The 26,134-nt window shown below is 39.4% G+C and overlaps 3 protein-coding genes across 3 annotated transcripts; 2 read left to right on the top strand and 1 right to left on the bottom strand.

Annotated features, from left to right (window-relative positions):
- Positions 1-1,754: 1,754 nt before the first annotated feature.
- On the top strand, positions 1,755-4,354 carry LOC149029072 (uncharacterized). Its single transcript, XM_089141960.1, has 3 exons — positions 1,755-2,715; positions 3,028-4,133; positions 4,322-4,354. Exons 1-3 carry the CDS (start codon positions 1,755-1,757, stop codon positions 4,352-4,354), a joined length of 2,100 nt encoding a protein of 699 aa, XP_088998086.1.
- Positions 4,355-10,639: 6,285 nt separating this feature from the next.
- LOC149029071 (uncharacterized) lies at positions 10,640-11,272 on the top strand. The gene has a single exon (XM_089141949.1). It carries the CDS (start codon positions 10,640-10,642, stop codon positions 11,270-11,272), a length of 633 nt encoding a protein of 210 aa, XP_088998075.1.
- An 11,159-nt stretch (positions 11,273-22,431) lies between these two features.
- LOC149029070 (uncharacterized) lies at positions 22,432-25,889 on the bottom strand. Its single transcript, XM_089149825.1, has 2 exons — positions 23,441-25,889; positions 22,432-22,898 (listed from the first exon to the last, which is right to left on the bottom strand). The coding sequence occupies exons 1-2, from the start codon at positions 25,887-25,889 to the stop codon at positions 22,561-22,563; spliced, it is 2,787 nt and encodes a 928-aa protein (XP_089005951.1). The 3' UTR covers positions 22,432-22,560.
- Between the last annotated feature and the right edge of the window lie 245 nt (positions 25,890-26,134).

Here is a 26,134-nt window from a genome sequence, read left to right as displayed (position 1 = left end):
GCTTGGAAGTCATGGTGCGACGAACTAACGGACGTTCCCGACAAGAAAGTACAGGGGATGATCGAGTAATTCCCGAAGAAATGATTAATCCATCGGTTCACGAGGAACAAGAGGTACTTCCAGACAACATGGTTCTGGACGATCCAAATGAAGAAGGAACATCGCGAGGTCCCCAAGACCAGGCCATTATGGCAGATATGGACGAGATACGCAAAGGTATGCTCGAAATGCAAGGGGTATTACGCGGTTTAGTGCATCAAATTGGGGTCGAACAAGGACCAAGGCGTAATACCCAGTCTGGAAGGCTAATGAAAGCCTTCAGGACGGTACGAGGAGCCCGACATCCAAGGCGTATCCCGAGAACAAAAAATACTCGGGAACAAAGGGAAATACAACCCGATCGTAGCAAGCGCCAAACCACGCCTAATGGGACAAGGATCAGTGCTTTAGAGCGCATTTCGTTGCCGCCTAAAACAGGATCCTTGCCCCCCAGGGATCGTCGGGAAGAAGTCGATGAGATCGTGGATAAGGAGGAAGAAGGGGAAAGCCAACCCCAACCTTCAAGATCGAGAATTTCGACCTCTCGGGCACCATCCCAAAGGAAGGAGACTACAAACCCTCGTTCAAAGGGGGAACGTGTCGAATCCGATGAGGATGGTACAAGGCAGAACCGGCTGCGAAGGCGAGTGGCCGAGGTCTAGCGAAAGCTGGAAGATCGGGATCATGACGAGGATCTTGACGTAGTAGATCGGGAGCCGTTCTCAGACGAAATCATGAACATGCCTCTCCCAAGGAATTTCATCATGCCGACCTTCACCCCATTTGAAGGGAAAACAAATCCGAAGGAGCATATCAGCTACTTTAAATCAGTAATGACAGTGCTAGGTCGGGAGGATGAATTGCTCTGCAGAACTTTTCCAGCGTCACTCAAGGGCCCGGCTATTAAATGGTTTAGCAGTCTACGACCGGCATCAATAAATAATTTCCGGGAGTTGGCCCAGAAATTCATAGCCCGATTCCGCAGTGCGATTGGGAGTAAAAAGACGTCCGACAGTCTCTTTGGCATACGACAAGGTCGAAATGAGTCCATTCGGGATTATCTGAAAAGATTTGACGAAGTTGCCATCGAGATCGAGGAGCTTGATGATCAAGTAGCATACAGTGCGCTTTGGAGTGGCATTACTCACCAAAGGCTTCTGGAAGTCTTGCTGACGGACAAGCCGAGAACGTACGGAATGTCTGTTACGCAGTGTCAAAAGCAAGCCGGTGTTTATGAAGTGATAAATGCTCGAGTCAAGGCAGATCGGGACAGAAGATCAGATCGGGACGTGGAAAAACCATCCCCGAGTGACAAGCATTAGAGGTCAAAAAATAACTGGAAGCTTGAACAAGTAAACTATACTCCTCTAAACTCGAAGCCGTTAGAAATTCTGATGAATATTCGGGATAAAAAGGAGTTGAAATGGCCCGGGAAGACATGAGCACCTCCAGAGGAACGGGATATGACGAAATATTGCCGATTCCACCAAGATTACGGCCACCATACGGATGCTTGTCGGAATCTGAAGTTTGAAATAGAGAAATTGATTCAGCAAGGAAAGTTGGGTCAGTATGTAAGGCAGTCGGGCAAGAGCCGGGCATATTCACCCGCGCCAAAGAAGAGAGGCCGATCCCCCAGTCCAAAAGAACTTGTCAAAAAAGCGGATAAGGGAAAGGAGAAGGCGGATCGGGAAGAAACGCCTGTGTACGTGATTATGGGGGGACCAACTGTGGAATCAATCAGAAAGGCAAAGCAAAAGGCTCGGTTTGTAGGGGCTGTTCATTTACCTAAGAAAAGGCAAAATCCGGTATGTCCCGAGCCAATAACTTTTACGGACGCGGACTTAGAGGGTGTCACGTCACCACATGATAACGCGATTATCATCAAAGTCAAAATAGCAAACCGGGAGGTTCACCGAGTTCTGGTGGACACAGGATCTTCTGTCGATCTCATCTCGTATGATGCCTTTAGAAGATTGAAGTTGGCTGATGATTTGTTGACACCATCATCAACACCACTATATGGTTTCGCAGGATCATCCACAGTGGCAGAAGGAACGATCCATCTGGATCTCAAAGTTGGAAAGTCACCTCGGGATACCCTGGTTCGGGTAAACTTTATGGTGGTCAGGGAGCTGTCAGCATATAATGTCATTCTGGGACGACCAACATTGAATGCACTTGAAGCAGTGGTGTCTCCCAGACATATGAAGTTAAAGTTCCCGACCGAATCAGGAGTCGGGGAATGTTGCTCAGATCAATCGGCTTCCCAACAATGCTATACAAACTACTTGAAGGAAAAGCGTAAGCCAGAAAGTTCGGGAACAGCCATGAACGTCGAGGTTCGGGATGATCGTGATGAGGAAAGCATGCAACGGGCGGAACCCGTGGAAAAGCTGGAAAGGATCCAACTTAGTCAATCCTTTCCAGACCGAGGAACGTTTATTGGCTCAGAACAACCGGAAGATTTCAAGGAAGAACTTACCCGGTTCTTGTGTGATAATGCGGATATCTTTGCATGGTCGGCAAATGATATGCCCGGGATAGACAAAGGGGTAGCGGAGCACAAGCTCTGGATACGGAAGGATGCAACCCCGGTCATCCAAAGACGAAGAAATTTTGCGATTGAAAAGCACGAGGCAATCAGGGTCGAGGTTGATAAGTTAGAGAAGTCGGGTTTCATAGAACCAATCGAATGCCCGACTCTGGCTGGCCAATGTAGTCATGGTTAAGAAAGCAAACGGGAAATGGAGAATGTGTACCGATTACACTGACTTGAACAAAGCCTCCCTAAGGATTGCTACCCTCTCCCGAGGATTGATCTTCTGATCGATGCCACTGCTGGTCACGAAGTCCTTAGTTTCATGGACGCATACTCGGGATATAACCAGATCTTGATGAGTCGGGAGGACGAGAAACACACTTCCTTTATGACTGATCGGGAGAGTTATTACTACCGAGTAATGCCGTTCGGCTTGAAAAATGCAGGGGCAACTTATCAGAGAGCTGTCAATAGAATTTTTCAAAGGCAAATCGGGCGAAATATGGAGGTCTATGTAGACGACATGCTTGTAAAAAGCTTGGTTCGGGCAGGACATTTGGCTGATTTGGAAGAGACATTTGATGTTCTCAGGACGTACCAAATGCGACTGAACCCTGAAAAATGCGCCTTCGGGGTTTCCTCGGGAAAGTTCCTTGGTTTCATGGTTTCCCAAAGAGGAATCAAGGCTAATCCAGAAAAGATTCAAGCACTGATCGAGATGACACCACCAGTTACAATAAAAGAAATCCAGTGTTTAACCGGGAGAGTGGCCGCTTTGAACCGGTTCATATCCCGAGCGGGGGAAAAATGCAACACATTCTTCAAAGCCTTGAAGACTACGTCAGGCGCGGGAACAATCACTTGGACACCGGAATGCCAACAGGCCTTCGATCATCTTGTAACGTATCTCGGAAAACACTGCTTTTGGCCCGACCCTTGTCCGGGGGAGGTCCTTACGATCTATCCGGCAATTTCGCCAATGGCGGTCGGCTGCTTTTTGGTTCGGGGTGACACCATTCAGAACCCGATCTACTATGTGAGCCATGTGCTTATAGATGCTGAAAAGCGGTACCCGGACATAGATAAACAGGCGTTGGCGCTTCTCGTGGCATCAAGAAAACTGAGGCCTTACTTCCAATCACACCCGATAATAGTCCCGACTAATTTTCCATTAAAGAAAATACTGCAAAGACCTGATGTGGTAGGAAGGATCATCGGGTGGTCTGTGGAACTTAGCGAGTACCAGATCGAATTTAGACCGAGGACGGCCATAAAAGCCCAGGTACTGGCCGACTTTGTTGTCGAAAGCACTATATCACAGAGGAACGACCAAATACCAACGGCTGGAGTATCCGACTTGTGGATTCTGCATGTAGATGGTTCGAGCAATGTCTCAGGGTCGGGAGCAGGCTTGACCCTCTGTAGTCCCGAAAACTTCACTATTAGCTATGCTATAAGGTTTAAATTCCCAGCCTCAAAAAATGAAGCAGAGTATGAGGCTGTCATAGCAGGCTTGCGAGTGGCCCGAGCCCTCAGGGTTCGGGAGCTGGAGGTAAGAAGCGATTCTCAATTGGTTGTCAACCAAATCAAGGGAGAGTATGAAGCAAAGGATGAAAGAATGGCTAAGTATTTAGTCAAGGTTGGACAGTTTCAAACTTTCTTTGAACGGGTAACATACCGACAGATACCAAGAAAAGAGAATGAAAATGCAGATGAACTTTCCCGATTATCAATGGCAAGCTACAAAAACTTGGACTCGGCGGTTTACATTGAAGAATTAAACAGCCCGAGTATCCAGGAAGTAGAAACCTTTGAGATCGGTAAGGAACCAGACTGGACCACACCTCTGATTGCGTATATTCGGGATGACATTCTCCCGACTGATCCAAAGGAAGCAAAAAGAGTCCGGAATCAAGCCGCTCGGTTCACCATGGTCGGGGATCAGCTGTATAGGAGGTCCTTCACGAATCCTCTCTTGAGATGTGTTGGGCCATCCCGAGCAAGTTATGCCCTAGCTGAAATCCACGAAGGCATATGTGGGGCACACATGGGCGGGAAGACATTGGCACAAAAGGTATTAAGGTCGGGAATATTCTGGCCTACAGTACAAAAGGACGCGATTGACTATGTCCGTAAGTGCGAACGATGCCAGAAACACGCTAATGTCCCAAAGTTACCAGCGGTCCCCATGATATCCATCTCCAACCCGACGCCATTTGCGATGTGGGGAATGGACCTTGTCGGGAAACTACCGAAAGCTCCTAAGAATCGGGAATATATGGTAGTTGCAATAGATTACTTCACAAAGTGGGTCGAGGCTGAACCGTTATCTTCCATCACGGAGAAACAGATGGAAAAGTTTTTTGAAGAGAAGATAATATATAGGTTCGGGATACCCCGGATCTTAGTGACGGACAATGGCAAACAATTTGAAGGCGCCGGGTTCAAATCCTTTTGTATGAGGTACCATATAGAACATCGATTCGCTTCGGTTGCCTACCCCCCGAGCAATGGACAAGTGGAGGTCACCAACAGGACGCTTCTCGATGGGATCAAAAAAAGGTTGGAGGATAATCGGGCAATGTGGGTCGAGGAACTCCCGAGTGTCCTCTGGTCATACAGAACTACGGTGCGAACCCCAACTGGCGAAACCCCTTTTTGTTTAGCTTATGGGACTGAAGCCCTAGCTCCCGTGGAAGTATTGGCTGGATCATTGCGTTATGATGCGTTTAACGAGCAACAAAATGATCAAGGGCTAAGGGAGAATTTAGATCTTTTGCAAGAAGCCCGAACAAAAGCACAACAGAAGAATCTATTGTATCAAAGGAGAGCGGCACAACACTACAACTCTCGGGTTAAGAACCGAAGATATAGATCGGGAGATCTGGTTTTAAGACGTACAGGGGCTTCAGACCCGAGAAATCAAGGAAAGCTAGCTCCAACGTGGGAAGGACCTTACCTGGTAGAAAAAGAAACAAGGCCGGGATCATACCGACTGAAGAATGTAGAAAGCGGAAAACCGATTGATCGTTCATGGCATTCCACTAATTTGAGAAAGTTCTACCAATAATCATTATAGAGGTCGGGTCTGTTCCGTCTGTGACTCCGTCTTTTACCAGATCAAATCTTTCTAAGGAAGATACAATAAATTCGGGTCCATCCCGTTTACAATTACTCCTTTTTAAAAGGAACTTGCATCTTTTCTGAAAGATACCATTCACTCGGGTTCACTCCCGTTTGATTAATTACTCCTTTTTAAAGGACTTGCATCTTTTCTGAAAGATACCATTCACTCGGGTTCACTCCCGTTTGATTAATTACTCCTTTTTAAAGGAACTTGCATCTTTTCTGAAAGATACCATTCACTCGGGTTCACTCCCGTTTGATTAATTACTCCTTTTTAAAGGACTTGCATCTTTTCTGAAAGATACCATTCACTCGAGTTCACTCCCGTTTGATTAATTACTCCTTTTTAAAGGACTTGCATCTTTTCTGAAAGATACCATTCACTCGGGTTCACTCCCGTTTGATTAATTACTCCTTTTTAAAGGAACTTGCATCTTTTCTGAAAGATACCATTCACTCGGGTTCACTCCCGTTTGATTAGTTACTCCTTTTTAAAAAGGAACTTGCATCTTTTCTTAAAGATACCATTCACTTGGGTTCACTCCCGTTTGGTTAACAAATCACTCGGGTCTATCTCGATTAATTCACAGGGGGAAGTTGTTTGGTCACTTATGTGCAACAAAAATAGAGGAAAAACTTGATTCATTCATAAAAAGATTACAATATTTGGTACCAAGCTTCAGTCAATTTTCACCGAAGGACTCCCGGGAAGATCTTCTCCAGTAGCTGGTTCAGTCGCGCCTTCAAGGGATTCCAGCATACCTACAGTATCGGCAGGGGAACCTTGAACCTCCTCCTCACCCCGATCATGCTCATCCGGCAGCTCACTAACCTCTTCTCGAGCTATGGTTTCTTCATCTTCATCTTCTCCTCTTACTTCATCCTCAGGTGAAGGTTGGGGAGGAGGATCAATATAATCCATAGCGTCGGGAAAAGGGAAGTCTTCAAGCTCGGGAAGTCCTTCGGGACGAGGGCGTTTGAGCTCATCATAAATCAAAGGATCCAACAGCTTCCCCAACTCTAAGGGACGGGGAAGATCAGTTTGCTCCAGAGCCTTTTTAAAGGCAACCCGCATACCTCTCTTAAAGGCGGGAGTAGCAACAGCCAGAGTGAGACTTTTAAATTCTTGAGTCATGAAGTATTCCTCCAACACACCCCGTCTAGAGGCTTCAGGACCCGAGGACTCCAGCTCTTTCAACTTCTCTCTCAGCTGGGCATTCTCATTCTTCTCCACCAATAAGAGGGCTTCAGACGCCCTCAAATCCTCAGACACCTTCCCGACTCTCTCTTCCAGGTCATTGACCTTCCCTTTATACTTACTTTTGCTTTTGGAAAGGACATCCCTTTCCTTCTTCAGCTTGGCCGCTTTCTCTTCGGCATCCTTCAGTTTCTTCTCCGCCTCTTCCTTTTCAGTGATAGCAGTGCGGGCCCGAACGTTCGACTCCCCGTGGAGCTGTTCGGCCAGCGCTAACTGCTTTGCTTGGTCCCGAGCCCTACGAAGAGACTCAGAAAAAATGTGTACAGCACCAGCAACGTATCTGAAGAAAGATTACCCGGGTAAGAAGAGTGATAATAGTGATTCGGGAGAAAAAGGAAGAAAAAGACAGGTACCTGAATCCTTCATTAAAAAACTCCCTATTCGGGAGGTTGCGCAGATACGTTGCATCAGCATCGTTAGTAGCTTCATTTAGCCACTGTTCAGCATACTCCGAGTCACTGAAAACGGTGTTAAAACCAAAATCACTGGCCGAAGAAGAGGGGGCAACCTCCCGAGCTGGTTCGTCGATACGAACCCTTTTTGGAAGGCGAGGAATGCCGTCCGCTTTACGTTTCTCAGCTCCCGAGGAAGGAGCTTTCTTCTTCAGACTCTTGTCGGGAGATGGCCGGTTGGAGGGGGCAATCGCCTTTGCAGCCGCAGGAACTTGTGCGGGGGCTTTTTTGAGTACTCCCGAAGGAGGTTTGCTGGAAGGCACAGGTTTCCGTCTCCTTGCCTCGTCCATGTTCCCGAGCGCCATTGCCAGAAGATCATCCTCAGAGATATTTTGGCTCACTGAAAAACAAAGAATACGTATCAGGTCAGCACAACATAGATGACACAAAAACAATAAAACAGAGACTTACTCGGGGAGAAACCCCATAGCTGAAGAACTGACTCGTACTCCATGGAGTACCCATGGACTGCGAGCTCGTCATCGTCAACCATGTTTATTATGTCAATATAGTTTTCCTCGTCGGGATGTAGGGCGACAGGAATATTCAGGCGGTCGGTCTTCCCCTTGGGAACTTCTTGAAATTGAGTACGGAAGGGCTCGGGAGAAGGCGGTTTAAAGAAAAGATAAAACTCCCGCCATTTCTTGGTGGTAGACGGGAGGGAGTCCTTTAAGATAAAGTTCCCTTGAGAAGGGAAAATTCTCTTGGATAGAAAAAACCAACCGCGTTGGCTGTGAGGATGAAGGGAGTAATAATGATGGAATAAGCCGAAAGTCGGGAAGACCCCTAGTGACTTACAGAAGCCGACGAACCCGATCATAATCCTCCAACTGTTCGGGCTCAAATTAGAAGGGCTGAGCTTATAATGGTCAAGCACATCTATAAAAAGATCATGCAACGGGAGACGTAACCCCCCGATAAAGGCATCATAATACAAGGGATAGAATCCCTCGGGAGGACTGTTTACTCTTTGGCTATCGGTCAGGATAATAACCTGATATCCCTCAGGAATACCAAAACTACCCAAAAATCTATCCAGATCCTCGAGAAACAGGGAGCAGAGATAGAATTCAGGTCCCAAAGAGTTCTGGACGAAGTTAATGTGCCAGGGAGTTAAGGGTTCTGATCGAAGCAGTTCTAAGGCTGCGGAGTCGAGTTTCTTACAATCAGGTTTACGGGGAATGGCCCCCCGGAAACCGCTAGGACGTTGAAAAGGTGGACGAGGAGGAGCTTTCGATCTAGATACCCGGGAGGTAGACGGGACATCCGTCCGAAGGAATGCTTGGGAAGATACAGCAGGGGGATCTCGGGAAGTGGCCGTAGACTCAGGTCTTAGGGCACTCTGGGCAGAAGGAGTAGCGGAATCAGAAGCAGGGGCAGGGTTCGAATTTGAACTATGATCGAGACCCTCCCGAGAATCTACACTAGGAATGGCTTCTACTTCAGCCTCAACTTCGGCCTCTTCCTCGGCCTCTACCCCGGCCTCTACCTCCCCTTCTACTTCATTGGGTACGAGGGACGTAGTCAGGGCTTGCATCGCTTGTTTCTCTTTGTCCTTGCGGAACATCTCCTGGATCTCATTATAGAGTCGAAGATCGTCGTCCTGGGTGGAGCAACTGTTAGATTTGGATTTCTCCTCATCAGAAGACTGCTCGTGGAGTTCTTTCAGACGATCCCCGGTCAGATTATACTTCTTTGTTTGATCGCTATCACCCTCACTAGTATAACCCTCATCCCGACGACGCCTATCACGGTAGATGGGAACGGGAACCTTATTCTGATACCTAAATCCTCTCAAGCTTACTTTTGGCTTCTTCGGGGCCTTATATCTCCTCGGGGCCATAAGAAAGGAAACTTACTGATTAAAAGCAGGAAGACTTGAGGAACTTCAGAAGTCAGTCGGGAGCGTTGCTAAGTCGAGAGCAAAGAAAACAGTGGGAAGAAAATGAAGGGGAAGGCCCCTATTTATATTGCCGGAAGAGGCGTTACATTTCTTGATCAGACGGTTACGTCTCTTGATGATCGACGGTTACAAAATGAAGACGGTTCGCCTCCCCCAAGGCTCTCATTATGAGCCTACGCCTAGCCGCCTGACGTGTCAATCCCAGGTTGGGTGAAGTCCTGGAAGGTAGCCGTTACAAAAAACGGCTGATCACTTTAGTTCGCAGGCATTTAATGCGCCCATTAAAGGGTATTCCCGGAATCTCCCGAGGAAAGGGAACTCCTGGAATCTCCCGAAGCACAAACTGGCTCCAACCATCTAGCTATCCCGAACATCGCAAGCAACGATCGGAATAGGGGGCTTATGATACGGAAAGATGAGCATCAAACGGGTATAACCCGAATATTATACCTTGTCATGTTAGTCGGGTTCCACCCGGTTAAAACAAGACAAAACCTGATCGGGCCTGGACCGAATGGGGCTCCACATGACAGTTGATCGGGAAGGATGCCGATCACCCATGACCAAAAGCGTAACGTACACCACAGATATGGCAATCAACCTTGTTATAGAAGGTCAACTCAACAGCTGATTGAACGGGACTAACAACAAGGGAGCATGATCCAAGGAGAAACATCAGCCCTTGTCTGGCTGACTTACCAAATACATAAAAGGTAACATCCATACTATAAAGGCACAGATCTACCCCTCCGGTAAGCAACCAATACACTTTGAGCATAATCTTGTGTAGCTTTTGCACGAGACCTCATTCGGTTCATCATCTAACTTTGCCATCGGAGGCGGCTGCCCGGCACACAAGCCGGTCCGCATCTAACCTTTCTTGCAGGACTCATCGTCCCGGATACGAGAGGGGGGGGGGGGGGGGGGGGGAGGAAAAATGGGCGGGGGGGGGTGGGGGGGGGGGGGGAAAAAAGGGGGGGGGGGGGGGGGGGGGGGGGTGGTGTGTTGGGGTAGGGGGAAAAGTGTGCAAAAGGTATTATAGGGATGGGGGTACTTAGCTTTCTTCCTCCCCTTCTTTTGGTGGGGTTGTTGAGGGAGAAAGGTAAAAACAATCATGGAATCTGATTTGGAAAAGCAAATGTTATCCAAAAATCCAAAATTTTCTTTGGAAGGCTGTGAACCAGGCCCTGGCTATAGGGGAAAATTTTCAAAGAAGGCAAATCTTGATTGATCCTACCTGCCGAAGATGTGGAATTGAATCGGAGTCTTTAGATCATCTGTTGTTTGACTGTCTCCTATCTCGAGCGGTTTGGTTTAGTATGGGGCTCCCTGAAGTTGTGGAACTGCAAGAGGATAAATCGCTGATCCAGATCCTTAACAATTGGGGAAACCTGAAGTTCTTTGATTCGAAGGTTAGTGATGAGATTTTTAGCCGATTCGCCTTCACCTGCTGGTTCTGTTGGAAGGCAAGAAACGATCTTTGCTTCAATGGAGTAACCTGGATTCCTTCTAGAATCATCGATAAGGCTTGGAAAGCTTTCAACGAATTCTGGTTGGTTTCTCGTTCTAGTGAATTTTTTCCTGAAGAAGTGGCTCGGATCTGGTTTCCGCCGGCTGGCTCCTCGGTCAAGATTAATGTTGATTTCTCTGTGTCTACTGAGGAGAATCTTGCCGGCTTGGGGTTTGTGATGAGAGACTCTAATGGAGATTGCCTCTTTGCGACTTCGATTCTTGCTTCGGTCTCCTCTGTTCTGGCTGGAGAGGCGAGAGCTTTGAGGGCTGCATGTTTGTGGGCGTTCGAGGAAGGCTTGAAGAACATCCTATTTGAAAGTGTTTCTAAATCTTTAGTCCATTTCTTTGAGGGCCCTTTCTGCCCTGTCGATCTTGATGTCTTATGTGTGGTTGAGGATATTCGCCACTTTCTCTCTATTGAACCTGGTTGGTCGGTTTGATTTGTTTCTAGATGGGCTAATGCTGTAGCCGATTGTCTAGCTAGGAGGGCCCGATCCTTGGCAAGTAGGACTGTTTGGCCTAATTCCGCTCCTTGGCTTCTTGTAATCTGTTCGCAGGATGTCTTGGCTTTTTTCTTGCCATGCCTCTTTTTTTTCGCTAAAAGGATCATTATATTAAGCGAAGAAGAAATATTAAAAATACATCAATTAATACCGTATAAAGAACCAACCTCCCTTACCCGCAACAACTGTTGCCCCCAATACACCCTTCCTCATTGGTTCCTGCTCAGATTAGAAACCACTAACTTATAAAATGAAATCTAGGACGTCTAGAGGCATCCATATCAAGTTCATTAAGGATTGAAGCTGACCAAGGAATGTTAATATCAGAAATTCCTGTTCTAGCTGCCGAATTTGCCAAAAAATCTGCCACTGTATTAGTTTCATGATAGCAATGTGAAATCTTCCAATCTATAGTCAACAAATATTCTTGTAACTCTCTCCATATATGAAAGATATACCAAGGTATTTTCTTCTGCTGTATTAAAGTCACCACAGCTTTTGAATCACTTTCTACCCAAAGCTTATTAATTTGTAAATGCCTTGCCCAACGTAATCCGTGAATGAAAGTTTCCAATTCAACCTCAAAGTTGGTTTTAACATTTAAAAAAATACTGAAATTGAAAACCACCGTAGCAACTTCATTTCGAAAGACTCCTCCACCACCAGACCTTCCTGGATTGCCTAAAGAAGACCCATCAATATTTAGTTTAACCCAACCTACAGCAGGAGGACACCAAAAAATTTCTTGTGGAGGAGCAGCACTAAAAACAGAGAAGTGAAGGCCCAGTCTTCTTGCATCCGAAAAAATGGTAGGAGTTACTTTTCTAATTAAAAGTCAGTTTACCAAAAAAAAAAGAAAAAGAAATGATTGAGGTTGAGATCATTATTGAGATTTCAAGATCAGATTCCTAGCAAGATCAATAGAAACTTCAAATTTTGAACAACAGTATTGCAAAATTCTCAATTAGCCAGATAGAAATAAATAAATAAAATTGTAGTCCGTAAATTCCTGAAAAACCCTCAAAAAAGCCCAACGAAGTCGTTTCCATTCTAGCAAAATCACTAACATTCTTTGACCTTTCGTTCTATTCCTCAATACCGAAATGCCCGAGAGAAAGTAACAAGGGCAATTAACCAATGCCCAATTATACTTTCAACAGAATTGAGATTGGGGGAAAAACCTAATTTTCCAGCCACGAGGAGATCTAGAACGAGCCAAACTCAAGCATATATTAAGAAAGTCAAGGAAATCAGAGCATACATGATGGGAAAGCTAGTGGAAATCTCCGGCCATAAGTAATCGACGAATGTGTTGAGATTGGAGAGAGCATGGAGCTTCAACATTGGGTGTGGCTAGTTCAACATCGCTAAGGGCCCACTTGCCGAACTCACCATCATCGTCATAGCAAAACAATCTTGAACAGTCTTTCTCTCTCCCTTCTACTTCACCGTCTTTTTTTAGGGTTTCGTTCTTTTCTCTTTAAGCTTATATTTGTAAGCTAATACCAATAACACTACCATTTTAGATTCCAAATAGAGAAATCTAATGATTAATAAACCCTAAACACCATCAATTTTCCTCTTTTTTCAATCTCTGAGGTTCTTGAAGTAGATTGTTGGCCTTTTGCCTTCGTTTTGAGATGTTGCAGAGGGTGTGGTGGGGCTTCTTTTTTTTGTTGAATAAGAGAAGCCCCACCACCCTCTGCTTCAAAGCTACAACTTGCATATTTTGGTAAATATTTTTTTTTTAATTGAATTTTGATTTGGTAGATTGAATAAAAGAAAGAAGGGATAATTACTATTGCCCCCTTATACTTTAGTTTTATTACTAATCAAACCTCCTTTATGAAATTACTATTGCCCCCTCACTTCTAAATATGTTAAGTGGCTGTTAACATTAAATATGGAATGTCTATTTTACCCTTCATTAAAATTAAGAAGTAAAAAATATGGCATTACTCTCATTATAGAAACTATATTAAATGTCAATTATATCCTTAAAATTGTTATAAAATAAAGAGAAAATATATTAGATACAAAGAAGAAAGACAAGATGAGTTCAATCAGAACTAATTCATTCAGTTGAGTGCATTACATATTTATAGTAGAATGAGCATCTACTCTGATATGGAAATACAATATATGATTCTTGCACACAATAAGATATTCTTGATATGGAAAGATAGATTGCCGCCTAAGATAGAAGGTGCATAGAATGGAAATATTGACTGCCAATATTGTGTAATGAGATGGTTGTGATCTTCACCAATATTGCATCCTGAGGTAATTGAGATCTTCAATTGGAAGTACAATCTCTTTGGGGTAATGGACATCCATAATAAATATTATTTATAACACTCCCCCTTGGATGTCCATCAATAGATAATGTACCTCGTTAAAACCTTACTAAGAAAAACCCTGTGGGAAAAAAATCTTAGTGAAGGAAAAAGAGTATACATATCTAAATAATACGTATTGGTAGCTGCCTCATTAAAAACCTTACCAGGAAAACCCAGTGGGACAAAACCTTGGTTAAGGGAAAAAGAGTGCAGCACGTATTTTACTCCCCCTGATGATAACATCATTGAGTATCTTTGAATACGTACATTCCATTATCATATACCAACTTCTCAACATTTGAAGTAGGCAACGCCTCAATAAATAAACCTGTCAAGTTATCACTTGAAAGAATTCAATGAACATATATTTCACCATTTCATTGAAGATCAAGAGTGAAGAAGAATTTCGGTGAAATATGCTTCGTTCTATCTTCTTTGATGTATCATCCCTTCAATTGAGCTTTGCATGCAGCATAATCTTCATATAATATTGTTGAAATTCCTTCTTCTAGTAGAAGACTGCATGCATATATGCCTTGATAATCTTTGAAGCCTTATTGAACAAACTTCCTAGGAATTTTTATATGCTTCAGTCATTTTGAATCCTTCAGGGATTTTCATATATATTTCACACTCGAGTGAGCCATAGGCTGTAATAATATCCATTAGACGCATGTCAAAATTTTCATATACTGCCAGATTAATAAGATATCTGAAGGTGATTGCATCCACCACAAGAGAACATGTTTCCATGTAATCAATGCCAGGTATCTGCGAAAATTCTTGTGCCATAATTCATACTTTATATATCACGATTTCATTATTTTTCTCATTTCATTTTTCGCAGAAAACTCAATTGTACCCCACTGGCTTTATACCTTCAGATGTTGGATTACAGGTCCAAAAACTTTAATTTTCAAGCGAATTCAATTCTGCTTGAATTGCATCTCTACATTTTGGCCAATCATTTCTTGATTTATATTCATCAACAAATTTATATTCAAGATCCTCGTCTTGATGTATTATTTCAACAATAACATAATATGCAAAAATGTTGTCGACAACTTTATCTTTTCGGTTCCATCCTTTTCCTGCAATGACATAACTAATCGAGATTTCTTCATTATTTTTAGGTACCTGAACCTCTTCTGGGGTTTTATAGAAAGTTATGTCTTCAGGATTTTCATAATCAATTGTCTCCATATTATGACCATCTTGATCATTTGCTCCTTTCCTTTTCTAGCATTTTATCCTTGGAACCGATTGATCTTCCACGTTTTAAACGTGGTTTAATTTCATTTGCACTGATAGATTGTCCTACTGGGACATCAATTCTAATTGGAGCATTTACAGCTGGAATATGAGATTTAGTAACTCTTAGCACAGTCGACAAATCTGGCAGTTGATTTATAATATTTATTGCATTATCCTTTGAACTTCAAGTTCACGGTGCTCGATCTTGAGGATCTAATGAGATAATGATAATGCATACAATCAATCTCTTTTTCCAACTGTTTATTCTCTCCCCCTCATGTTGGAAAAACTAATTCATCAAAATAATACTCAGCAAGTATTGCATTAAATAAATCTCCTATCCTTAGCAATATATTGAATTATATAAGGAGATTTATATCCAACATATATTCCCAACTTTATTTTGGGACTCATCTTTGTGCGCTGTGGTGAAGCAATTGGAACGTAAGCCGCACATCCAAAAATTTAAGATGAGAAATATTTGGCTTCTGACCATAAGCCAATTGTAATAGGGAGAATTTATGACAACCTTTTGGCCTGATGCGTACAAATGATGCTTTGTTCTCATAAACAATGGTTTAGCAATTAATTGGAGACAATTAATAAATAATTTACCAAACCATTTTGGATATAAACATGAGTAACAGGCTATTCAACTGTGATCTCAGTTGTTATACAATAATCTAAAGCCTGATATGTAAATTCACCAGCATTATCAAGACAAACTGTCTTTATCTTATAATTCATAAATTATGCTCTTAATCTCATTATTTGAGCAAACAATCTCGCAAACACCAAATTGCGAGTTCATAATGAACATACATGTGACCACTTTATAGATGCATATATTAAAATCATATATTATCTGAATGGTCCACATGATGGGTGAATGGGCCCATTCATTTCACCCTCTATACGTTTCAAAAACGTAGAATGTTCAATCTCAACTTTAGCTAGTGAATATTTAATAATAAATATTTCTTGAGAACAAACAATACAAGAAAATTCACTTAATTGAATAATCTTCTAGTTCTTCAATGGATGACAATTGAATTTTCAATAATTTTTCGCATCATACTTGATCCGGTATGGTCCAACCGGTCATGCCAAATAATAAAATTATTGGAATCAATGTTCATTTGATTTACCCAAGCATGTGTTTCAACCATGCGATATTCGTGTAGTACAAATTGGGGGAAATATCTAATAATTTTGTATAGATATTTACTTATACCATTATTTGTAGTCTCAATCTGATAATAATTTTGGCAAATAGCTTTGAAACTTAATAAGTTTCTTTGAGACTTACTACAAAATAATGAATTATTTATAACCAATTTTATCTCCCAGATAATAATAGATTAGCTCTTCCGGAGCTTCCAATCAATGTTGTACTACCGATTTTATATGAACATTGGCTTCCGTATCATCAAATAAGAGAAATATGTATATTTTTCTCTCAGTATAATATGCGTCACAGTATATAAGAGAATATTCACATTCTTCATCAAAATGAAACAAAATATATTAAAAGATATATAGAAAGTCAATAAAAAAAAATTTATAGAAGAAAAAGATTAAATTTAAGATAAACTAACATATGAGATGAGATTTGAAGAGAAAAGAATTACATAATCAAATCTTCAACTATTATCTTCAAAGAAGTTTGTAGCATCTAGATATGTAGTACATGTGAGGCCATCAAAATCATTCCTTTTGTAGGCAAAAATTGCTCAAGTATCATGATTTTGGAAAATCTAATTTATCTCCACATTATTTTTATTTCTTTAATTAAGGCTTGACAAAGCTTAATTAAATATTGTGGAGTATGATAGATACATGTCTAATAGCTTTCATACCAAATCGGTAAAAAATATTATCTTCATTTCTTGAATTGTTATATTGAGAATCCTTATTATTCTCTTATTTACTTCCATAATAATGACGGTAATTATTCCGTCTTTTGCCTCATCCTCTTCTACAGTCATGATCATAATTTTAATTTTGCCTTCTTTCAGGCATATTATAAATTGCTGCATTCACTTCAGGGAATGGAGTAAAACTAATAAGATGAGCTTCATGACTTTTCATTAATAGTCCATTATTTTACTCAGCCACAAATAGGCATGATATCATTCAGAGTATTTCTTAAAACTCCTTTTACAATATTACTATTGTAACAACAAATCTGAAACTTGAAAATTTCTTTGGGATATTTTCATGAATAATATTTTCTCCTTATAATTTCAAAAGAGAATTAATTTCAAAAACTACAGAACTGTATTTATTTACAGTTTCAAATCTTGCAACTTCATGTGCATCTGCAGAACTGTATTCATTTACAGTTTCAAATCTTGCAACTTCATGTGCATCTGCAGAACTGTATTTATTTACAGTTTCAAATCTTGCAACTTCAAGTGCATCTGCAGAACTGTACTTATTTATAGTTTCAAATCTTGCAACTTCATATGCATCTGTAAAACTGTATTCATTTACAATTTCAAATCTTGCAACTTCATGTGCATTTAACAATATTTGTGGTGCAAAGCTAGCAACCACTATATACAATAAATAAAACCACAATCGTTAAAGCAACATAATATCTTATTATTTGATTGATTCTTAGATTCAATAAAATACATACCTTTTTATCATGATGCACTTACATTTCAAGATGGACAAGGTAAACTCCGTTGTTTACAAAAACGCGCGAGGAGGTCGATCATTCTTTTCACTTTGGAATAGAAAACATAATGATACATAGTCTGCTGTCTTTCTTTTCAAAACGCAATACTTCGAGCTGATTCGTTCTTCGAGCATAATCGTGCTGATAACGTTTTATAAAATAAAGAGAAAATATATTAGATACAAAGAAGAAAGACAAGATGAGTTCAATCAGAACTAATTCATTCAGTTGAGTGCATTACATATTTATAGTAGAATGAGCATCTACTCTGATATGGAAATACAATATATGATTCTTGCACACAATAAGATATTCTTGATATGGAAAGATAGATTGCCGCCTAAGATAGAAGGTGCATAGAATGGAAATATTGACTGCCAATATTGTGTAATGAGATGGTTGTGATCTTCACCAATATTGCATCCTGAGGTAATTGAGATCTTCAATTGGAAGTACAATCTCTTTGGGGTAATGGACATCCATAATAGATATTATTTATAACAAAAATCTTATATTTTAGAATTAATTTTGGATATGGTGGGACTACATACTTATGGTTGTTGAAATTCTCACATTCCACTTGAATTTTTTATAATCACAACGATGGAACTTTTACATACAAATTAACATATAAGATGCTAATTGATAGGAAATTTGGTAACATGCATAATGGTTAGCATAAACTAGGTGATTTTTAATTTCTAACTTTGAATTAAATTTGATATTTCTTTATATTTTAGTTTCTATTTTAAGTTTTATTTAATTATATCTTTCCTTTATTTGGTGATTTCTTTTTAGAGAAGAAAAATCACATATTTCATTTATTTGATGATTTCCTTTTTTTTTTTTTTTTAAAGATTAATTTAAAGTTATTTTTTCCCCCATAGTTAATTAAGGGTAGTATTATAATTTGATAAAAGAGTAAATAAGTAAAAAGATAATTGCAGGGTTATTTTTGGGATTTTGAAAAAAATATATAGATGCCACATCATCAGTAAACTAACGGAGCTTAACGGTAGGGAACATTAGTAATTGTAGACAAAGTTAAAAGGTTGGATTAACAATTTTAAAAAGTACAAGGAATAAATGAATAATAAAATGAAAATACAATGGGGCAACAATAATTATCCCAAGAATGAAACTTATTAAAAAGAAAAAAAACTAAAACAATACATTGAAAAAAGGGTATTTTTGTCACAAAAATGATGAAACTAACGTTTCTATTAAGCTTGTCTTTATTTAATCATTTATTGAAACCACAAGAGAGCCATATGCAAAAGAAAACTTAAACTGAACTAAAAGTGACTGAACCAAATCTCAGGGGGTCAAATGAAAATTACCCAACTAATTATTTTTAACCTCCAAAGTTCGTGTGGTAAATAATTAAATTATTGGTGTAAATTAAGAATTAAATGGTTCGAACATTATCCACTTAAGATCGCCAAGAAAAAAAAATTTGAAACCTACCTACCAAAAGGAAAATATTCTTATGAATATGGTATGGTTTGATGAATCCATATTTTGAAATCAAGAAGTTCCCAAGATAGAAACATAAGGTTTAAAATCTATGAGCCACGATCTGTTCTAAACAATTAATTCCATGGTTTTTCATACGATATGCATAAAGGTTTTTTTTTTCTTTAATGGTTTGATATATGATCACAAAGACGAGAGTTCAGTGAAAGAAACAAACTAACATGCACGTTTTATTCTTATGTGTCAAATTCTTCTATAGTTTCCGTGATGTCATTATATGTTGTTCTTCCATCATAGTTTGATATAGAAAATATGTCCCCATTTCGTTGTGTCGTATCATCGACAGAATTTTTTTGACATTTTCGGAGGAAGACAAACCGGACCATAATAATTATAAAATCAACCAGCGTGATGCAAAAAATAAATAAATAAATAAATAAAAATAATAATGAGATCTTGACTTTAAGCTTTTCCTCACTTATTTTACATGGAAGACACCAATTATTACTGCACAAACCTTTATTATTCTTGCATGAATCTGGTGAATCTTCCTAGCTATTTCATCCGGAGCCAATCAGTTTAGGACAATTAAAAAACTATTGAAGTAAAATGAAGTTTCCCTAATTGTGCAGGTATTGTATCACTTAGTTTGTTCTGTGAAAGATTTAAGTAAACGCCAGCTGACCCAAATGACCAATTTCCAACTAAGATTGGAGGAGATGTAGATATCACAAAGGATTGGCTTAATTGGTAGTGACTACTAACTCTTAGTGAAGAGGTCATGGGTTCTTCAACCCTAGTGGTATATATATCGTCTAACTAGGATCAACCGCATCACATGCATATATATATATATATATATATATATATATATATATATATATATATATATATATATATATATATATATATATATATATATATATATATATATATATATGTTCGTACCTCATCTTCTTTTATTGGTGCATTAGAAGGTCATGTTGAATATGCCTATAATGCTTCAAAAACTGTCCCGGTGTTGTCCTGATTTGGTGTGGCTTTTGATTTGTGTCTAATGTAGTCATTCATGATCTATCTCTCTTGGGTTCAGGTAGCAATTATCAAACCAATTAATTCTAGCATCCTAAGTTCATGTGGTAAGAAATTGAATTATTGGGGTAAGTTGATAATTAAATGGTTCAAACATTAACAGCCTTCTTAAGATCACAAAAGAATTAAAAAAAAAAAAAAATTGAAACTTACTGGAGCAAAATATGCTTATGTGCCTGCAAATATGGTATGGTTGGATGAATCAGGATTTTGAAATTTAGAAGTTCCTAAGACAGAAACATAAGGCTCAAAATTCCGGAAAGTAGCCATTGCCCATCCTTTTCTTTTCTTGGTCAAGAAAAAAGACTTATATTCAACTCTCTAAACACTTAACCACTGTCCATTCTAAAGAACAGGTTTCATGGTTTTTCAATTTAAGATATGATATGCATATAGTTTTGTTTTTTAATGGTCGAACATATGATTACAAAGATGAGAGTTCAATTGAAGAAACAAACTTACAATACTTCAAGCACAGCAAGGGAACACCTTTTATTTTGAGGTGTCTAATTTTCATGATGAATTTGTGTAGAAGGGTTGCAAATATGATTTGTTATACTTGTTGGTTAAAGAGATACGAACTGCATGGTTGGACAAGATTTTGGGTCCTTGTGCAAGCATATAATTCCAATCATCATTAACATATTTAGGTCTTGCATTGCCACTTGTGTTGGTGGTGGGTGACGTGGGTCTAATACATCCGTTAGTATAATATCTTTTGTGCTTAGCAATGGTAATGAAGACGAGTTCACTTTGATGCTTTCTCATAATTATCTCCAATATCAATACTCCAAAGCTATAAACATTGCACTGCTCTATTATAACCATTGTAAAAGCAAGCTTGTAAGGGGGAGGGAGAACTGAAAAACAAATTTCAATTCTTTATATAACTACATAAAAATAAACAAATTATTAACTAAAGTCATATGCAAGGTTTAAGGCATAAGCCATTGTGTATCTTAAACTTCACAAAGTTGTTACTAACAGTCCAAAAAGGAATTTTTTTGTCCAGTAACACAGAAAAACTAAACTTCATCTATGTAGGTTCATTTGGTAAATTTTTATTGTTCATTACTTTCTTGTCTTCCTTAGTTGGATTCCTAACTAGATCGTCGGAGGTGAAAACTCGACCTCCACGGTCGAGCTCATTATTGCAGGTTGAACCGGCTGAAGGGACGAACAGGATTGTGCAGCAACAATAACAATTGGTGTATCTTCAAGATCCCCTCCAAAAACTGAGAGAGGTATGCTTCAGGCATAAATTTCGGGCATTGGATGTTAGTTTTTGTTTTGGTTTTGCTCTTTTCTGGGCTTTTGACCCTGTTCATGTACCCAAAAAAAAAAAGAGTTATTTGTGATCTTGGGCAAATTGTAAGGGGGTTCATGTACGAAGTACGATATTTTATGAAAATATCACATCAATCTATGATTCCATGAAACTTTATTTATACGACTTCATTTCGAGGTCCCTAATTGCCACAAGGAATTGGTGTAGAGTAGTTGCAATTGACATTCCTAGTACTTCCTATTCCCTAGACATTTATTGTATAGTTGGATGAGAATTAAGATTTCCGTACTAGTATATAATTTTTTTGAGCATCGGTGTGAAGTTTATATTGTGAGCTAAATTGCATTGGCTACATAGATCTGGAGGGGAAAAAGAAAAATAAAAAAAAAGAATAATAATGAAGTAGAAAAGAGTAAAAGTAAATTGAAAGGACAAGAGGTAGAGAAGGAAGTCAAAGTTGTAACCAAAGCAACATCCCCAATAACGGTTGTAAAATGTGGAACCTTGATTTTGGAAAAACTATATTTATCATTTTAATAGAATCAAGCCCCATCAAATGCATATAATTTTGTATAATATCTTGAATAGTCAATTTAGGCACTCTTCTTCTTTTACTTTCACCAAGCTAAATTTAGTCAATCTTTCTTACTTTTAGTTGGTCCCCAATTAAGCATACCTATATTGTCTCAACAACTACCCTCCTTGAATTGTCGTGAATTGGTAAAAATCCCAATTCATTCCTATGTAATCATTTGTACTCTAAATCAGAAACTTAAGGCTCAAAATCAGGAAACCATTGACATTCTAAAAATCAAGTTCCATGGGTGTTTTTTATTCTTTTTCCAATACAAGACACAATATGCATAAAGTAATAACATAGAATACCGAATACAACCATCTGCACCTTTCTTTCTTTCTCCTTCCTTTTTTTTTTTTTTTTTTTTTTTTTTAAGGTCCCATATATCAATACAAAGACAAAGTTCAATTGAAGAAACAAACTAACAATACTTAGATTCAGCCAAGAAAACACCTTAGCCATCTACAATCCACTTCCATAAGTCTTTATGGATTTGAACATATTGCAAGGTGCCTAATTTCCATGATGAACTCGTGTAGGAGGGTTGCAATCACGGTTTGTAAGACTTGCTAGTTTAAGAGACACAAATTGCATGGTTGGACGAGATTTTGGATTGTTGTGCAAGCATGCAATTCCAAGCATCATCAACACCTTCAGGTCTTCTGCTACCAATTGTGTCGGTGGTGGGAGACGTGGGTCTAATACATCCTTGAGTACAAGGTCTTTTGTGTTTAGCAACGGCAATGAAGAGATAAGTTCTCTTGGATGCTTTCCTATAATTGTCTCCAATGTCAATACCCCAAAGCTATAAACATCACACTTCTCCGTTATAACCATTGTAAAAGCAAGCTCTGAAAGGGGGAGGGAAAAATGGAATACAAATTTAGAATTTTCATATGATCATATAGAAACAATCATATTATTAATTCAACTCATACACAAGATTTTAAGGCATAAGCCATTGTGTATACCTCAACTTGACAAATCTGTTTCCTAATAGCCCAAATGATTTTTTTGTCCAGAAATTCTATCAAACTAAACTTCATTTCTATGTAGGTTTATTTGTTAAATAATTGGATTTCAAGAACATTACTTGGACATATAACAAGTGACTTTACAATCACATAAACATCACTTCACTAGTTTTAAAATATTGACGAAAGAGGTTAATTGCAATGTTTTACTTTAGTAAAAGTTAAGAGTAATGTTGCTTCTAAAGTAGGGATGGGATTGGTAATTTTAGAAATGCAAGGGAGGTGCACTTAATTCTATTATAAAGGTAATATCTAATTTACTCTTGAACTTTTGGGGTGAAAATTATTGAATAATTAAAACACTATCAACCTTCTAAGAATCTTAAGTATGGAAAAAGGAGGAATATTTGGTAACTTACCTGGAGCAATATATCCATATGTGCCTGCAAGTATAGTGCGGTTGGATGAACCAGGATCTAGAAATCTAGAAGTTCCAAAGTCTGCAACATGAGCTTCGAAATCTGCATCCAACAAGATATTGTTGCTAGATATGTCCCGATGAATTAGTGGCGGTGCGCAATCATGATGCATGTAAGATAAAGCATAGGCAACCCCTTTGATGACATTCACACGTTTTTTCCAATCCAAGTCTACAACTTCTGCTTTATTTCCAAGAATATAAGCTAAGCTTCCCCTTTCTATGTATTCATAAACTAAAAAGTTACACCTTGGATGACAACAAAACCCATAAAGCTTCACAATATTCCGATGCCTTATTCTTGTTAATGTGTATATTTCATTAGCAAAGCTCTCCTCATGAGCTTTCACTTCAGCTTCTAGGCAATGTAGTTTTTTCACAGCAACTACTTTCTTTGTAGGTAGCAGTGCTATGTAAACACTCCCATAACCTCCGGTGCCAATGCAATATTTGATATCAAATTCTTCAGTTGCTTCCATGATATCACTATATGCAATTGTTCCATCATAGTTCCATATGGAAAATATATCTCCATTTTGTTGTGTTCTTGTTGTATCAGTGATGGAAATTATTGACCTTTGGCTGATGATGAAACGGAGGACAACAATTACAAATGCAACAAGCATGATGCCAGAAAAAGATGTAATAATGGAGATCTTGACTAGTTTCTTCTCTTTTTTTCTCTGACCAAAGACTTCAAGCGTTTTCTGACTGGTTTTACATGGGAGACTCCAGTAGTGACTACACAAACCTTTATTATTCTTCCATGAGTTTGGTGGAATCTTCCAAGCTATGTCATCCGGAATAGGACCCTCCAAATCATTGTTGGATAAATCAATATCAGTATCCGATAGATAGAAATTAACACCAACTTCAACTATTTCTTCAGGTATCTGACCACTCAATTTGTTGCACGAGAGATTAAGTAACTGCACCAAAGCCAAATCACCAATTTCGATAGGGATCAAACCAGAAAACTTATTGTTACTTAGGTCTAGAATATCTAGATTTGTCAAATTTCCAATTTGTATAGGTATCGAACCAGAAAGCTTGTTATCTCTTAGGTCCAACTGTGTGAGACTTTGGATGTCTCCTATTTGTTGAGGTATTGAGCCATTGATCTTATTGGCAGAGAGGTTCAACCAACTGAGAGTTCTGAGGTTACCGATCTCCGGTGGTATTGAGCCATGGATCCAATTTCCAGAGAGGTTTAACCATTTGAGATTTTTGTGGTTTCCAATCTCCGGAGGTATTGAGCCATCGATCCAATTTCCAGAGAGGTCTAACTGAGTGAGATGTTTGAGTTTTCCTATCTTTTGAGGTATTGATCCATTGATCTTATTGGCAGAGAGGTCCAACCGATTGAGATTTATGAGATTTCCTATCTCTGGAGGTATTGAGCCATTGATCTTATTGGCAGAGAGGTCCAACCGATTGAGATTTATGAGATTTCCTATCTCTGGAGGTATTGAGCCATTGATCTTATTGGCAGAGAGGTCCAACCGATTGAGATTTATGAGATTTCCAATCTCTGGAGGTATCAAGCTATTGATCTTATTGTCAAAGAGGTCCAAACATTTGAGATTTTTGAGGTATCCTATCTCTAGAGGTATTTTTCCGTTAATCTTATTGGAAGAGAGGTCCAACCATTCGAGATTTTTGAGTTTTCCTATCTCTGGAGGTATTTTTCCAATGATCTTATTGGTAGAGAGGGGCAACCATCTGAGATTTTCGAGGTTACCTATCTCCGGTGGTATTGAGCCATTGATCTTATTGGCAGAGAGGTCCAACCATTCGAGACTATTGAGGTTTCCTATCTCTGGAAGTATTTTTCCATTGATCTCATTGGCTGAGAGGTCCAATCGTCTCAGATTTTTGAGGTTTCCCATCTTCTGAGGTATCAGGCCACTGATGCTACTGTGTGAGAGGTCTAACTTAGTGAGATTTTTGAGATTTCCCATCTCTGGAGGTATTGACCCATTGATCCTATTACTTGAGAGGGAGAGCTCATTGAGTTCGGAAAGCATACCAATGTTGCCCGGGATGGTTCCCCAAATTCCTTTCAAACTAAAATACAGGTACTTTAGATATTGAAAAGAGGAGAAATTCAATTTATTGAGCTTTGCACTTACAGTGAAGTAACTTGATAAGTCTAGCACTGTAACTCTTCTTCCTGCATTACAAGTTATCCCGTGCCAGCTAGTGCATGGGCCAGTATCATTTGCACTCCAAGAGTCAGGAAAGTTGTAACCACTGGCCTTCCAATCGAGTAAAGCCTTCACTTCTGGTTGTGATGATTCAGTCAATAGAGCTGCTATTGTTGCAAGGAATACAACAATGGTAAAAGAAACCCACACAAAAAACATTTCCATTGTAAGGAAGGATGCCATGCATGAGAACAATTAATAATATTTAGATTTTGATAATCAGTCTGTACTCATTCTTAATTTTTATATGAATGCATGATATCACAACTTTACTTCTGGCCTGGTAGAGGTTGAGAGCAGAGTCAAATCTCTTGTTTCACAATTAAAACTGCAAGCCAAGATGGGACCCATTTGGTTGTCCCTTTTGATTTCTTCTTTGACGCGTTTAAATGATTTCATCCTTGTTTGTTTCATGCGCTTGTCTGCAA

This window comes from Hakea prostrata, chromosome 1, assembly GCF_041222555.1.
Source record: "Hakea prostrata isolate BN-2017 chromosome 1, UWA_Hpros_2, whole genome shotgun sequence".
Lineage (NCBI taxonomy): Eukaryota > Viridiplantae > Streptophyta > Magnoliopsida > Proteales > Proteaceae > Hakea > Hakea prostrata.
The sequence above is the reverse complement of the archived record's forward strand: the minus strand, read 5'-3'. Positions and strand labels throughout refer to the sequence as shown.

What these genes read in the sequence shown, in the direction of transcription:
- LOC149029072 (XM_089141960.1), top strand. Translation starts at nt 1,755, where the DNA reads ATGGGGGGACCAACTGTGGAATCAATCAGAAAGGCAAAGCAAAAGGCT. An exon ending in TGATAAGTTAGAGAAGTCGG is followed by an intron (nt 2,716 to 3,027) that starts GTTTCATAGAAC and finishes TGAAAAATGCAG; the next exon opens with GGGCAACTTATCAGAGAGCT. An exon ending in TCAGGGTTCGGGAGCTGGAG is followed by an intron (nt 4,134 to 4,321) that starts GTAAGAAGCGAT and finishes ATCAATGGCAAG; the next exon opens with CTACAAAAACTTGGACTCGG.
- LOC149029071 (XM_089141949.1), top strand. Translation starts at nt 10,640, where the DNA reads ATGGGGCTCCCTGAAGTTGTGGAACTGCAAGAGGATAAATCGCTGATC.
- LOC149029070 (XM_089149825.1), bottom strand. Translation starts at nt 25,889, where the DNA reads ATGGCATCCTTCCTTACAATGGAAATGTTTTTTGTGTGGGTTTCTTTT. An exon ending in ATATGGATATATTGCTCCAG is followed by an intron (nt 22,899 to 23,440) that starts GTAAGTTACCAA and finishes TCCCCCTTTCAG; the next exon opens with AGCTTGCTTTTACAATGGTT.